Here is a 16,334-nt window from a genome sequence, read left to right as displayed (position 1 = left end):
GCAAGAGATTACATGTCACTCACCACCCTGACACCAGCAGTGAAACTAAAGAGGAGAGGCACAGGTCACAATCTGAACAGTTTAGCCTAATACTAAGTTTATATAAACTTCCTGATGAGGGAATGGGAAATAAACCACATAGGATGGAAGGAAGCCAGTGACATTTCCCTTCTGTATCCCATATCAATTCTGCTCACTCTGTTCTGCCACCTGAAACCAAGCATCCAGTTAAATCACTGCCTGACAAATACATCAACTTCCGTTAGCTGTGCATCTGTGCAAACACAGCCCTCTCACCTAGGTAGCTAGAGCACAGGCATCTTAGAAATGCTGTAGCATGTCCTGCCCTCTTAACTTCCTGTGATCCCTCTCTCTTTTAATTGTCATCCAAAGCCAAACATGTAGTTCCTGCCTAAAGATTTTCCGTAGCGTCCCATGGCCCAGAATCTATCATGCGTAACTTTTCCTAGCCACAAATAAGCCAATAATTTTGGGCTGCAAAGGCCAAACGCTCACATTGCAGACCAAGGAAAAGAGAGTCCTTTTTTATATAACCCTGACAAGAATATGGGTAAAGTTTTCAAAATAACTTAAGTACCATTTTCAAAAGTTGCTTAAGACACTGAAGGAGTCTAAATCTCATTGAAAGTCAATGGGCCTTAGGCTTCTAAATGCCTAGGTCAGTTCTGAAAAATGGAACGTACGTGCTTTTGAAACTTTTACCCCATATCTAAAGTACCGTGGGGCTGCTCAGCACAAGAATAATAATTTATGGTATACAAGTTCATTTATTCCTCAGACCTCCTTCCAACATGAGGAGGGCCCTACCACATTCATGGTCCATTTTGGTCAATTTCATGGTCATAGGATTTTAAGAATCATAAATGTCAGTGATTTCAACTATTTAAATCTGAAATTTCAAAGCGTTGTAATTGTAGGGGTCCTGATCCAAAAGGGAGTTGCCAGAGGGGGCAAGGCTACCGTAGGGGGGTTGCAATACTGCTACCCTTACTTCTGCGCTGCCTTCAGAGCTGGGCAGCCGGAGAGCGGCAGCTGCTGGCTGGGCATACAGCTCTGAAGGTAGCACCCTGCCAAGAGCAGCAGCGCAGAAGTAAGGGTGGCAATATCATACCATGACATCCTTACTTCTGTGCTGCTGCCTTCAGATCTGGGCAGCTGGAGAGTGGCGGCTGCTGGCCAGGAGCCCACTTCTGAAGGCAGAGCCGCCGCCAGCAGCAGCGCATAAGTGAGGATGGCCTGGTATGGTATTGCCACTCTTACTTCTAGGCTGCTGCCTGCAGAGCTGGGCCCTCAGTCAGCAGCCACTACTCTCTAGCCACCCAGCTCTGAAGGCAGCGCAGAAGTAAGGGTGGCAATATCGCGACACCCCTAAAATAACCTTGCAACCCCTCCACCAACTCCCTTTTGGATCAGGACCCCCAATTTGAGAAATGCTGGTCTCCCCCATGTAATCGGTTATAGTAGAGGGTAAAGGCACACAAAAGACTAGATTTCTCAGTGGGAGACCAGATTTCACTGTCTGTCACATGTTTTTAATGGCTGTGAATTTGGTAGGGCCCTAAATATGATCCATTAACACAAATTCCATAGCTGGCCCCTTTTTTGTGTACCACCAGTATGAACTCTCTAAGGAACCTCTATTCAATAACCACATCTTTTCTTAGTGGGAAGGAACAGAACATTCCAGCCTTCAAGATTTTCTCTGCTCAAGGGAGATGAAGAACTGGTTAGCACAATGTGCAGCATGCAAACCAAATGTTGCCCGTTACCATCTGTAATGAAAACACGAACTAAAATTGCTAGCTACTGCAGAAAGGCTACAGTTAAAATTGTGGTTATGTAAACACAGCTCAAAGGCTCCTACTGACAGCACAGAAATTGCTTGAGGGATCCCAAAAGGCAGATAATGTACTATTTTCTTCTAGCCAGCATGAACAAACTCTCTGCTGAAAACGTACCACAAGTAGTACGACAATCTGGTTTATTATATGTCAAGTACAGATTGTGTGCCCAATGCTGTGTAAGGCACATGGAATGCCATGATCTACGCTCCAACGTGCCACGCTAAGGAGACAATACAGTCAAACAGAAAATACACCCGGTGACCAAACAATGGTGGTGGGGAGGGGCTGTTTCATCTTTAATAGAGTACAGCAAAACATTTTGATACAAAGGATTAAAAATTGATAGGCTTTGCAGAAAATGTGTGTTTTAAGCAGCGATTTGACCAAGCATCAGTGCATAAGTGAAGGAAATTCCCAAAGGCAGAATAGGAGAAGGAACAATAACTAGCAAAGGTGAAGTATACAATAGGAATAGATAGGCAGGAGGCATAGGTCATTTACGATAATTAGTATTCGATTTGCAATTAATATAGTGAAAAGGGAGTGGCTGTGAAAGCGGCTTGAGATGTAGCTCCAATTTCACAAAAAGGCCCAATCCTGTGAGTCTTTTAATCAGGTTAATTGGTGTAAAACACATTCTTCCATTCATTCGGTCTTTCCTTGTGTGCAGCCGAATAAAAGCCACTGCATTTTTTCACTCACGTGATGCTGCCTGAGATCTCCAAACTGCAATGATTACTTAATTTACATCTGATTTAGAGTCTTAATATCTCAGCTGTGATTTTACATAACATTTCTGCCTTTGTCTCTCATTTCCCTAATTCACACATAGATTGAGAAAAGTGTTGTCTAGGAGAAAGTACCCTATTGCCCCAGGAGGTCAATCGGATTTCAGTTGGGTTTAAGATTTTAATACTTTTTTCTATCTGGTAGCACAATATATTTCAGTGGTTAAAACATCATATTTTCATTCATCTACATAAAAGCGGACCAAAGAAATTCTGCCTTTAGACCTTCATATGCAACACTCACTAAAGTGAATTGAGTATTTCATGTGACTATCTGAGGGCAGCATCTGGCGAAATGCTTTAAACTTTTTATTTTATCATTATTAACATGCATGAACTTTTCATACAAGTATTAACAAATCTTATTCATAACTTGAATGTGTTACCCTTAAAAGTCTCATCTGCGTTTTGCCAATCTTTAATTCTCTGGTCAGGCCCAATATTTTAAAGTGGAAAGTTAAGTATTTCTCATAATTCAGTACTTTAGTCTTCAACCCACCAAAAAGATGGGTAACTGAAGGTAACATCTGAAGGCAACTGGGTTGGACCAGTGTAAGTGTTCCTGCAGTATTGTTATTACTAGATATCAAGCATAAAAAGGAAAGAAACCAGCTTGATTACTAGGGCTTCTTTTCAATTGCCTTGCACAAGTGTAAAAGTCTACTATTCTAAGCTGGTAGAGTATAGTGCACCCAGGAGAAATTTAGGTAGGCAAAACATACTTACTAGAACATTTGCTACTTTTTGAACAGCAGTGTGAAGGCTATATAAGGTTTTCCATTAACGTAATTTCAGTTTTTTTCAGTGAATTTGTTTTGATCATGGTTTTATCCCATGCGTGTTTGTGTGTTTCTGTCAATTTAAAAGTGATCAACTTTTACTGGAGCAAACAGCCATAGAAAGAGAATTGCAAAAGGCAAGTATTTGCAGATGCAAATATTCTCTCCAAAGTCCTTGCAATTTAACCAATCAAGAAAAAGAAACAGAACAATCACAGCTCTACAACACAGCTCAAGGTTTGAATATCTATGATCTTTCCATAAAGTAAACATTTCATAAGTAAACAACCAGATAAGTTGAATGATGACTCAATGTGAGGAAACTGTAATATACTTGCACATTATTTGCTCAGCTCTAGTGAGTATCAGAGTTAGAATCTGGCAAAAACACTGAGGTTAATACCACTGTCCTAAAGAAAAATACTACGTGATCAGTACTGATCCCAGGATACAAAGATTTTGATTTTACACTGCATTCAAAAGACAGAGCCTGAAAATTCATGCTGCAACATTGGTTCAGGACCAACTCAGAGGGAAGACTGACATTTACTCAATCACCAATACCATTTCCTGTAGCGCTAGGTGTTCTGGGAAAGTCTCCTGCCCAAACGCTAACCTGTCGCAACTTTTCTTAGGCTAGTGAGATCTTATGAGCTCACAGCACAAAGTACTGGAGTGCATATATTAGGTTATTTTTCTCCATCTGAAAGAAATTCTAAGAGTGGAAGATTCAAAACGATATTCCTGTGATATGATTTTCCCCTAAAAATGTCTTCATTATACATTATATTCAATTCATGTTTACAGACACATCTACAGAGTCTACCTACAAGAAAAAGAGACAAATTCACCTGAGTTTGGCAATGGAAGGTTGACTTTTTAATTAATAGTCCCTAATTTAAAACTAAGCTGAACACAGGACTTTTTAGTTTTCCAGTACTAAATCTGTTGTGGAGAACTAAATGTGTGCACTGCACACACAAACAAAAATTGCAACCATCTAGAAGATAATAAGGTGATAAGTAACAGTCAGCATGGATTTGTCAGGAACAAATCATGTTAAACCAACCTAATAGCTTCCTCTGACAGAGTAACATGCCTTGTGGATGGGGAGGAAGTGGCAGATGTGGTACAGCTTGACTTTAGTAAAGCTTTTGATACTGTCTCGCATGAACTTCTCAGAAATAAACTTGGGAAATACAACCTAGATGGAGCTACTGTAAGGTGGGTGCAAAACTGGTTGAAAAGCCGTTCCCAGAGAGTAGTTATCACTGGTTAACAGTCAAGCTGGAAAAGCATATCAACTAGAGTCTCGCAGGTATCATTTCTGGATCTGGTTTTGTTCAGTATCTTCATCAATGATTTAGATAATGGCATAGAGGGTAAACTTATAAAGTTTGTGGATGATAACCAAGCTAGGAGAAGTCGCAAATGCTTTGGAAGATAGGATTAAAATTCAAAATGATCTGGACAAACCGGAGAAATGGTCTGAAGTAAATAGTTGAAATTTAACAAGGACAAATGCAAAGTACTCCACTTAGGAAGGAACTATCAGCTAGACACATACTCCCTAGGAAGGAGTACTGCAGAAAGGGATCTGGGAATCATAGTGGATCACAAGACTCAACAGTGTAACACTGTTGCAAAAAAAGCAAACATCATTCTGCGATGTATTAGCAGAAGCATTGTAAGCAAGACACAAGAAGTAATTCTTCCACTCTACTCTGTGCTAATTCAGCCTCAGCTGGAGTATTGTGTCTAGTTCTGGGTGCCACATTTCAGGAAAGATGTGGACATACTGGAGAAAGTCCAGAGAACAACAACAAAAATGATGAAAGGTCTAGAAAACATGACCTATGAGGGAAGATTGAAAAAATTGGGTTTGTTTAGTCTGGAGAAGAGAAGACTGAGAGGGGACATAACAGTTTTCAAATACATAAAAGGTTGTTACAAGGAGGAGGGAGAAAAATTGTTCTCTTTATTCTCTGAGGATAGGACAAGAAGCAATGGGCTTAAATTGCAGCAAGGGCAGTTTAGGTTGGACATTACGAAAAACTTCCTGTCACGTTAAGCACTGGAATAAATTGCCCAGGGTGGTTGTGGAATCTGCTTCATTGGAGCTTTTTAAGAGCAGGTTAGACAGATACCTGTCAGGGATGGTCTAGAGAATACTGAGTCCTGCCGTGAATGCAGGGGACTGGACCAGACGACCACTCGAGTTCAACGATCCTATGAAAAACTCCCTTGCTAACTGCCCATGCCTACAAACATGTGCCTTAGACTCTCTGGCAGAGAGGGGGAGAGAGACGAGGCAGTCTGTAGTTATGCCCCAAGCACATGCTCACGCAAAGTGCTGATGTCATACAGATTTCTATCTACTGAAGGGGAAAGCAAGAGTGGGCTTTCCGAGCCATTTTTCTGCCTCCTCTGATCCTGGCATTGGCAAGAAGCCGAACGAGCTCTAATGGTAAATTAGAGCAGCCAGCAGACTCCTCTAGCTTATGCCAGATGAAACAGTCTCCTAGGAACCATTCTGTGAGTCCAGAATCACTAGAAGAGTGAATGTGTGAGACCCATCTTTGAATGTCCCCTGTGTGCAGCAGAATGTGTAGATCCAGCTTTACAGCACTTTACAGCTCTACATCAAGACAGCTTGAAGTGCCCTTTGCATTGCTTGAGCAGTACCAAAGAGAATTACCCTTAGTGAAGGATCTCTCCCAATCTCTGTCTCTGCAACTAAGCTTTCCAGCAGCAATAACAAAACAACTTGATAGCTCTTAATAAATGTTACTTTTCCAAGTTCCATTTTAATTCCATGTTTCCTATGAAGTATTCCTTTGGCTTGTAAACAGTCAGTAATGCAATCAGTTATAATTCTCTTTTACAGCACCACTTTAAAGATGTATCTTCAATAAAAAAAAAAAAAGTGTCACAGCTTGGCATATTACTCCAGAGAGAGCCAGGCCATTACCAACAAAATGTTCTGACTCTTTAGGTGGCCAGAGAGCATAGTCCTTGAAGAAGAGCATCCGGATCATAGTGAAATTATTGTCTCAATGAAGGGGAAGCCAGTGAGACTATGCTACGGGAATGAAACACTGGGGTTCTTTAGAGGGCCAGGCTATGACATATTGGAAAGTACCGACTGGACTGCGACATCTGGGAAAGAAACCAGGTGATTGGACAAAAGGATCATCTGTCAAATAATCCACACCATGCATCAGTCTGGCTCCCACGTCCAGTACAGTACTCAGCTCTAAGCCAGAACATTCTGGGTTCAAGCCACAGACCAGTACTGTACTGGAGGTGTCCTTCTTTGTGGACTAGCAGTATGTAGCTTGCTGAGTCTGTCAGAGCAAATTCTGTTTTAGCAACAACATAAATTGTAAACAGAAGCTTAAAAACCACCACTTGGTTTAAATGCAATGTCATGCCCTACGAAAGGTGGGAGAGGATTCCTGACATCAATCAGTCATAGTCACATATCAGACCCTCACTGCTCAATGGTAGGCTTTTATTACACTTTCTGGTATGTATAGCAGCAGCAGATCTAAAATGAGAATCACTTAGAATCAATGGGATGGGATTCGTCTGTCCTCCTGTCCAGTGCAAGTGCTGCCACTGTAATAAACAGAAATCTGATAACTTCATACTGTCAGCACAAAATGAAGCGCTGACCTTGACCTGTGTAACTTCATCCAGTAATTTTTTCATAACTCCTACATACCATGCTACACTGCTATGATCTAATAAGAATCTACAAGTAATTAACTGGAATTTTTTTAAAACCGAAGCCTTAATCAAATATATATTCTTATCAGGGTTCCAAGGCAGCAATAAATTGGGACATTTAAAAAACTGGGATCTAATCCAATCTGTGATCTGATCAGGGTTCAATGGTTATAATAAATTGGGACTATTAAAACTGGGATCCCATCCAACACCTTATTTTGTCTAAACCACAGGACCTAGCTGTGCTGCAAAGTCAGGAATATTCAATGAACAGTAATGCAGGTTGGATTAACCCTTAATAAATAGTGATGCAAAAAACACAGGAGTCCCAAACAGGTATGGTCTTCCCAGAATTGAGCTGTGATAGAAATAAAGTACCAAGATTTTATCAGAGAATCAATATGACCATCTCCAGGTTTTTATTTTTATAATAATAATAATAATACTCCAAGACTTAGCAGACTACAGCACAAAAGCCACATGGGTTTGTTAGCTATCTGTGTGTGTAGGTTTTAAAATATACTGGTTTTGAACACCACAAGCATGCACTTCTCATTCCAAACAATAGCTGGCCGTTTTATCAGATTGCAGCTCATGCGGCTATTCCGGTTTTCATTTTCATTTCCAGTAACACACAAATCCTCTGTAATTAAATAAAATGAAATAAATGCTGATAGAACAGGAATAGATTTTCACTCACTAGTATTCTCTCAAAATGTTTTCTCTCTGAATGTTTTTATTTCTGTAAGATGCATTTAGTTTCTAAAGGGATCGCGCAGCTGCAAAATTAAATTTCAGTTTGCCAAATATCAAAAACACATGTATTGATTTAAACTATGAGAATGGGCAACAAATGCAGCAGCCGATAAGACAAGGGAGAAGGTTGCACAGCTTTTGGAAGGAAAATTTAGAATCCTGAATGTAGAGATTGAATCCAATTAACTTTCTCCAAATTTGAGATTTGCTCTTACCTACCTTCAGTTCAGGCCAGTTTTTGAAAATAAGGGCCATTCCCTTTGCTTTTCTTCCTTTCTGCACAAAAACTTAAATGATACTTTTTTAAATCTCCTCAATTAATTCCAGTGAGAAACACAAAACTAAGGTTTAATTAACAAAATAAAGTAGTGCCTCCCATAAGGAACCCAGTGCAGAGCATTGGTCTGTACCCAGTGTGTCTTTATACTCACTAAGTCATATGTTATTTATTAAAATCACCCCAGTGTCAATGAGGAGCTTCATTTAGGGAAATTTTATTCTAACTTCTGTAAGATGTTCGACTGCTGGAAAGGAGACTTTGGTCTCAGCAGGGATGCTCCAGTAAAATCATCCTAAACAAACAGGGAAAAATAGCTCTCTTTCAACTGATACTCACTTTATTTGCATTTGAAAAGAGAATAAATTACTACACGTAAAACTCAAGTACCTAATATATTTTTCTCGTTTGTTTTACAATAGTTTTCAAATGTTAAAAAATTAAAAGGCATCCAAACATGAGTTAGACAGGAAGGGAAGGGGAAAAGCCTGGGTTGAAAAAATTAAATAAATAAAATGACCACCTCTTCTGGTACTTGATAATTTACTAAAACAACAGCTTGTTTTTAAAATGTAAAAAATGACAATTTGGTAGTAACTGACTCTGAACACACTAAAAATATAAATTTGACTCAGATTAAAAAATAAATAAATCAGCCTTAGACATAGTATTTGCTTTTATTCCTTTTATGGACAAAGCCTCCGAAGCACGAACAAAATGAGGAGTTTATTTAAAATAGGGCCTCAGTCCAATAAACCATTGACTTGCATTAGAAAGGCCAAACTACCAGTTCAGAGAATCAAATAGCGGGGCAAGGAAAACCTCCTAATACAATACAGCCATGAAGTTCTGACATTCTTCGGTGAGGCTTTAGTCATATGTGCTACTATGAGCAATGAAAGACTGAAGGAGAGTGGAAAAAAGGAATAAACTGTGAAATTTACAGGAGGTGCTGACTTCATATGCAATTAGATACAGATATGGCTATTACTGAGAAAGTAAGACTCACATCCTAAATTCCCATGAACCATTTCAAGCCCATAGTAGCATCAATCATTGAATGTAATCCAGGTTTCAGAAAGAAAGGGTAGTAGTGGTTTTGGTTGGCGATAGATGGTGAATCAGGAAATGTGGGCGCAGATCCCAGCTCTGATAGAAACTTCCTTTTGTGAACCGGGACAAATTACTGAACTGGCGTCTGTAAAATGAGAATAATGATGCTATTTTCTTTCTCGCACCCTTTGTCTTTTATATCTACCCTGTAAGCTCTTGGGGCAAGGTCTGAGACTTGGTATGTGTTTTTACAGCATCTAACACAACGAAGACCTGATCTTGGCTGGAACCTCTAATGACTACTTCTAATATAAACAATAAATAATTAGAGCGGGTCGAGTTTTTTTTCAACGGAACATGCCAATTTATCGAAACAAACTTCTTGCAGAAATTTATCATCTTCGTTGGGAAGGTTTTTCAGGTCCAGGAAGCAATTTCTAGCCAAAGCACAGAGAAACCCATCCCAAAATAGCCAATAGCCTGGTGGTTAGGGCTGGGCTACGGAAGATCCAGGTTTTAAGTCCCCGCTCAGCCTGAATTGGAGCAGGGACTTGAACCTGGTTCCCCTACATTGCTGGTAAATGCCCCAAGGACTAGGCTATGGAGTCAGCCTCTCTCTAGCCCAGTGAACATTTCATTAGTTCTCTCTCATGTTTTTTCATGAACAATTTTGAAAGCTCTTATTTTTGTTCTGATGTGGAATGAAAACAAATTTCAAAACCTCAGATTCTTTTTGCGGAATGGAATTCTTCCTTTCCAGCCAGCACTATAAATAATAACTATGTTTTACCTTCACATTTTAGCGTAGGTTGTGTTGGTGGTACAAAACTGGTACAGAGAAGCAAGGAAAGGAAACACAGAAAAGAAAGGACTAAAAAAGAAAGATGTGGAATGGAAATAAGATCTACATGAGTACAGCAACAACATTTCACCTTGTAAGTAAGGGTCATATGTGCAGCCTGATGCCCACTGGGTTTTATGAAATACCATGTTATTGGGTGGGGGGGAATATTTGCACTTTGCAAAACTCCAAAAGAAATCCTACTCTTCCAAGTTGCGAATGCACTTCCTACTGGAAAACACACCCCACAGAGATCTTGTGCCTTTGGAGGCATGCCAAACGTGCAGTGCATGCAAAACCAACCTCCCAACATCATGCAAGGTCCACACAGCTGCTAGGATGCTGAAATGCCCTTGATCATTAATCCTACCCCACCCACCCCAAAAATCAACAACTCGGACGTCTGCCACTAACACCTGATATAGATAGCTCAGGGTCTTAAAAAAATGTGTCAGATCGATGTATACACACATGTGGTGAAGGGGTATTGGTTAGTGTGGCAGACCTTTGAAAAACCCAGGCAGTCAGCATTTAACTGACATACAACCTCAAGCAGCCAAACTAAGTTTGTTATTCTAGGGGATAGAATTGAGACTTCAGAATAAAAATTACTATGTAACTATTCATGGAAAGGTAAAATTAGATAGGTAATTAATATCACTTATGAAAGTCAAAATTAGAAAAGTAATTAATACTTTGCTCAAGGTTAGTTAGGAGATTGTTTTGTTTACAGTTCTGTAGTCTATCACGCTACAGTCAAGTACTTGTTAGTTTTGTCATAAATACATTTCACTCCAAACAAGAGTGCAGTTGAAAAGATGATGCCTACATTCTAGTAAATCTTTAGTGAAGCTTGGTTTGTTAAAGATGAGACAACGTATGCAGAATTGCAGTTAGTGAAGTCATAGTAGCAGTGAGATCTATGGTGTAGGCTCTCCGCATGGTTTTCTTTGCCAATATGTGCATTAAAATCTTAGGCTTGAATTACATTATACATTATAGGATTACTGAATCTTGGGACACAGTTATAAAACTCATCTATACTGTCTTCATAAGCATCATCATTCGGTGAATAGTCAACAATATAAAGTACTCAATTTCATTTAAACTGGGTTACTTATCTTGAGGCTGATCTTAATCAACCCCTCATATCATTCTTGCACAGAAATGTGTTGTGAGAAAACCAGCTACAGTATGCACTTTTCCTTTATCATTGCTAAAATCTTTGCCACCCTGTGACTAGCAATACAAGACAGGGGTCAAGTCAACTAGTAGATAGTCTTGAACTACCAAACATAGAGAACTATGTTCTTGTTTTAGTTAGAGAAGCGTCATGACCTGCTTGTATATACAATATATGTTATACCATTTTTGGGATAATACGAGGAATTTTTTTATGTAAGCAGAATTACCTGAAGGAGAGAGGGTGATATTTCTATTCATTTGCAATGTGGAAGAAGAATCAAATAAGTGAGTTAAAAATATCAGCTAAGTTCATCAACTTCTCAACACACCTGCTGTTCTCCATTTCAGTCAAACACTTCCAGGGCAGAAAGTTAAATCATTATTAGAGAAGAGAAAACAGAATGATGAAGACATTAGGCTGCTTGTTTCTAATACATCCTTACCAATTTACCATCAGTCAGTGACTATGGATTTTTAAAAAGCAGTTAACACTTAAGAAATGTTAAGAACAATTATCTCATGTCCAATTGGAACATTAGCCCTTTAGACAGAAGGGCTCATTCCTTTCAGTCTGCCAACATTTTAGTAAATGACACTGGCCCTTTAACAGATGGGATACATACTTCTTTGCTTGCCAGTATCCTAATAAAAGACACTGGCTTCTTTAAAATGAAGGACAAATACCTCTCAAATTGCCAGCATCCAAATTGGGAATCAGCAGTTTAAAATAAAGGCGGCACTCCACTGCCTGGCAAAACCAGGGACACGCTACAGAAATTTTAAAGCAAATGGTATAAATCCTACTCTGATATTATTTAATTTAGATAAACTACCTATTAAAACATTGGGTAACTATATCCAATATCAGTACTGCAGTAACTGGATAACCTTAGCAGACTCATTAACCTCTTACATGCACCATCTACTGGAGGGGAACAAAGACCCACCATGTGGGACTATGGTTGCACCCAGAAAGCTAGTCTTTACTGGGGAGGAGGAGGAGAAGAATTTGCTCACCTTCAGGGCAGCACTGCAAGGATTACCTATTTTTCCAGGCTTTTTAGGAGGGTGGGAGGCAGGAGAAGTAAAAGCTATTAGTCCTATTGGGCTGGAAAGGCAGCGAGGTTGTTGAGATTATGGATGGGACAGGCATATTTTATGAGAGAGGAAAAAAACCAACAGAAGTAAAATAAAACCCCCTTGGTTTACAATGGTTCTTCAATCTCTCAGGACATTCCCTAACCTTTGGGTACTACTTTATTCCCATTGTCCTTAGGCATATTCAGCATTTGTGTACTTTATATTATTACAACATGAATCTAAGAGGTTAATTTCTTCTATAACCTTGAGTGAACAAAACACAAAAAAGGAGGAAACAACATAAAGATTAATATACCAAAGCTGCACTTAAAGCAGAAAACCTGTGGATTGGCACCATAGTCAGCAGAGGCCTGGAGTGCTGGAAACCACTATGAGGGTTGCAGGAAGAAAGGGAGCCTGGAGACCCATAAGAAGCTGCTCCTACTGCCTTATGGAGGAGTGGGGAAGCCCAGTGCACAGAGCTCCAGAAGTAGCAGCTGACGTAGCATTGGGAGGGAGGGAGGGGAGGAGAAATGAGGCGAGGCCTCAGGAGAAGGTCCTCTTACTGACATTGGGTAGTGTGGGCCCTGAAGAGGAGCTGCTGCACCAGGCTGTGCAGAGAATGCATTAAGCACTATCGTAGAAGTAAAGGAAGCAGAGTAGATGTTGTTATGCAGTAGCCCAGCATGGCAGCAGCCTCATGAAGGGAAAGCCAGAAGACTGGCCTAACAATGTTGCAGTGCAGAGACCGATAGGCGGAGGGCTGGGATGGCATATCACCGGTCCAGGCCTGGAACAACTGTCCTGGCTTTCCTTCCTACATAGGAGGTCCTTGCCTTCTGTTCTTCTAATCAACATAGATGTTTACATGATTTACTCACCTTTCACGCTCATCTTTCATCTTTTCTAGTTCTTCTTCTCTCAGTGTGCCGTGTTTTGGATCTCCCTTCTGGTCAGCTTTCCCACCTTTCTCCTCTTTCCTCTTTCCAAATCTGATTAAGACATTAGGGAAGAGTCAGGGGAAGGGGAGAGAATTAGTAGAGGAAAAATGCAATATTTACTGAGTACACAACAAAGCTGGAGATTTACACAATCACAACGTAATGAGCGATTGCCTAGAGTAAGTGACCTATTGCAATAATAAAATAAATTACCAATAATTCTGACTAAGAACCATTTACACAGTATTTGATCACAATTGTATTTGAACCTTGAGTGCATTGTAGAAATTACCACCTCGCAAGACCTGAAACAAAAGCAGCTGCGATGCTAAGCTATTATTAGCATACATTTCGAAGTAGCTGAAGGTTCTTCTTACCAGAGAATAGGCTCTCTGAAAACAATCTTCAGAACAATCTTATGTGCCAACATACAGAGTTGGCCATATGTTCTACTCCTATTGGTAAAAATTGTCACTTGTTTGCATATGGCTTTAATTTAAAGGTATAGAGTTGATTTTTGTTTAAAATCACAGGAAGGTGCAATCAGGATGAAAAATAAATCTTGCCTTATTGCAAGATGAGAGAGAGAGCTACTTCACAAAAGTTCCCTCTTAAATGCTTTACTTTCTATCTAATAATATATTATTATTTAATATTTATATTATGAGAATGCTCCAGAGATCCATTGTATTAGGCACTGTACAAAGACATGCAAAATTATATTCCTTTCTTCACAGCACTTGCAAGAGGTTATTAAGTGGCAGAGCTAGATTTCATTTCTCATTGAGTTAGATCTTGAGGTTGGATACACAAAGCATTATGGGCTAACCCCTCCCCCCACCCCCCAAATTTGAAATCCTGAATTTTATAGGTCACAAATGATCAGTCATTTTTATCATATTGCAACCTTTCAAGTGCCTTTACATGCAAATTAATTAGAAAAATTATTTCTTCACGGAGCTTGCTGTATTTTAACTTCATTAATATGCCTCACAACTTTTTGAATAGTTCTATGGAAGTCAGTAACATTTCCTTGGAGCTCTTTCCTTTTTTATTCTTTTTTATTTTTCATTTCAGTCCAAACTGCCTTCAGTACGATAGCTGAAGTACACTACACAGACTTCAGTTGTAAATCACATAACTCCTTTGATCAAAGCGGAATTATTGTGTCTGTTCAGTCGGACGACGTCCACACTTGGAGCTAGAGGTGTGAGGCCCAGCTCAAGCAGACATGCTCACACTAGCTCTCATCGAGCTAGTGGACTAAAAACAGTAGCGTAGCCCTGGTGTCAGAGGCAGTGGGGAGTGGCGGCACAGACTAGCTACCCACAAGGTCCAGGGGGTTTGTACTTGGAGTGACTAGGATGTGCTGCTGCAGCTACATTGCTATTTTTACCGCGCTCACTTGATGAGAGTTAGTGTGAGTATGTCCGTGTGAGCTGGGAATCACACCCCTGGCTCCAAGTGTAAACGTACCTTCTGACTCCCAAAGTACTGATCCAGATTGCTCGTGAATTTAATCAATGGGCCTGAGCCTACAGAAAAATGAAGTCACTAGAAACTAAAGGACAAATCTTGCAGATAAAGACGGCATTTCCGTTATGACAGCAGCCATATTTACACAGGCTCGGGAAGTACGGGTGTGGGGGGTGATGCAGCACCCCCAGGTTTTATGTGGGACTGCTGGCCCTGTGCCCAGGACTCAACTCCCCAGGCTCAGGTCTTGGGGGCCGGCCCTGTGCCCCACTCCCCATCTGTTGGCTCCATGGCCAGGACTCTGCTCCCTGGCCTTATGCCTGGGTTTCCACGCCGAGCCGAGCCCCGCCCCCCCCCCCGCTCCCAGGCCTCCATGCCTGGCCCCTTGCTCCCAGGGCTCCACTCCTGGCCCCATGGCTGGGGCTCTGCTCCTGGCCCCTCACGTGGGGTTCTGGCTGCCGGACCCTGCCTGGGGTTCCGCTCCTGGCCCTACGCCTGCTCCCAGCTATGGCCACAGCCTCAGCCCCCTTACCCCTCTCCAGGTCCCCCCTCACAGCGACACAGCCCTGCTCCCAGCCTCAGCTCGGGGGAGGGGCATGGACAGGGGGCTGGCTTTCAGCACCCCCCACTACTAAAAATGCTCCAGCACCACTGCATGTTGGTGGGTGAGTGAATGAGAGAAAAAGACACGGTGAGGGTGGAGGAGGAGGGGGGAAGAAGCAGAGGTGCCAGGCAAGAGGACTGGATCCTCCCTTGCACAGGGTACAGAAGAGCTCCAGGGTGGCTCTTTGCAATGGAATGAGGAGGGAGACTGGACATACTGGTGGTATGGTGGGTGTGTCTGTACAAACCTCATCTTACTCTTCCCCACATCTCTGCAGTAGCAGCCACAGCCCCAAGTCCTATTTAAAACAGTAATAGACTGCTACTCCAGAAAATACATACCAGCCATACTTGGTTCTCCTTCTGGAGTCCTATCTCACTACGGGGCAGCGGAATCGTTACATTTCATAACTGCGCTCTTCAGGAGTGGAAAGTCTACACTCTGGCTCCATTATCAACTGTGGTCTCCAGAGACTGTGGAGCCGCACACATGTGATGGGGAGTTTTCCACAATCTGAGGGGAGAACGTAGCAGCTAGGAAGAGACGGTTAAGGGTAGGCATGTGGGTGTGTATATGTACAGGTGAGAGAGTGACTGAGAGAGCATGCGTGTGAGAAAGAGAAAGAGGGATGGACACAGAGACTGGTGAAAAGAAGAGCTAGATGGGACCTTGCAGATGTTTTTTCATATAGTAATGCAAGGAAAAACCAAACTAAACCCACGCACACACCTTAGTCCAACACCTGCAGGATGGATGGGAAAATAATCTGTTTTCCAGCACCTGCATATTCACTGAAGATCTCGCTTGGCAGTATCCTCAAGAGAGAATGTATTAGCTCTTGAGTCCTGGCCCTGATCTGACTCTGGCAGTTTGTTTATATTCTTCCTGCCTACAGTTCCCCCATAGTATCAATTACGGCTTTGTGGAGTCTAGTATTTGTCTTGAGTATTTATAGAT

At 41.2% G+C, this 16,334-nt stretch overlaps 1 protein-coding gene across 5 annotated transcripts in view; it reads right to left on the bottom strand.

Annotated features, from left to right (window-relative positions):
* The window catches only part of PARD3B (par-3 family cell polarity regulator beta), a 607,862-nt gene that overhangs the window by 114,531 nt on the left and 476,997 nt on the right, over positions 1-16,334 (bottom strand). For all 5 annotated transcript variants that reach the window (XM_084642619.1, XM_084642620.1, XM_084642618.1 and 2 more), the window contains exon 19: positions 13,238-13,348. In XM_084642619.1, the coding sequence (XP_084498745.1) occupies positions 13,238-13,348 (111 nt within the window). The remainder of the gene's footprint in view (positions 1-13,237; positions 13,349-16,334) is intronic.

This window comes from Lepidochelys olivacea (genome assembly GCF_965140295.1).
Source record: "Lepidochelys olivacea isolate rLepOli2 genome assembly, chromosome: 11".
Lineage (NCBI taxonomy): Eukaryota > Metazoa > Chordata > Testudines > Cheloniidae > Lepidochelys > Lepidochelys olivacea.
This window is presented reverse-complemented; position numbering and strand designations above follow the sequence as displayed.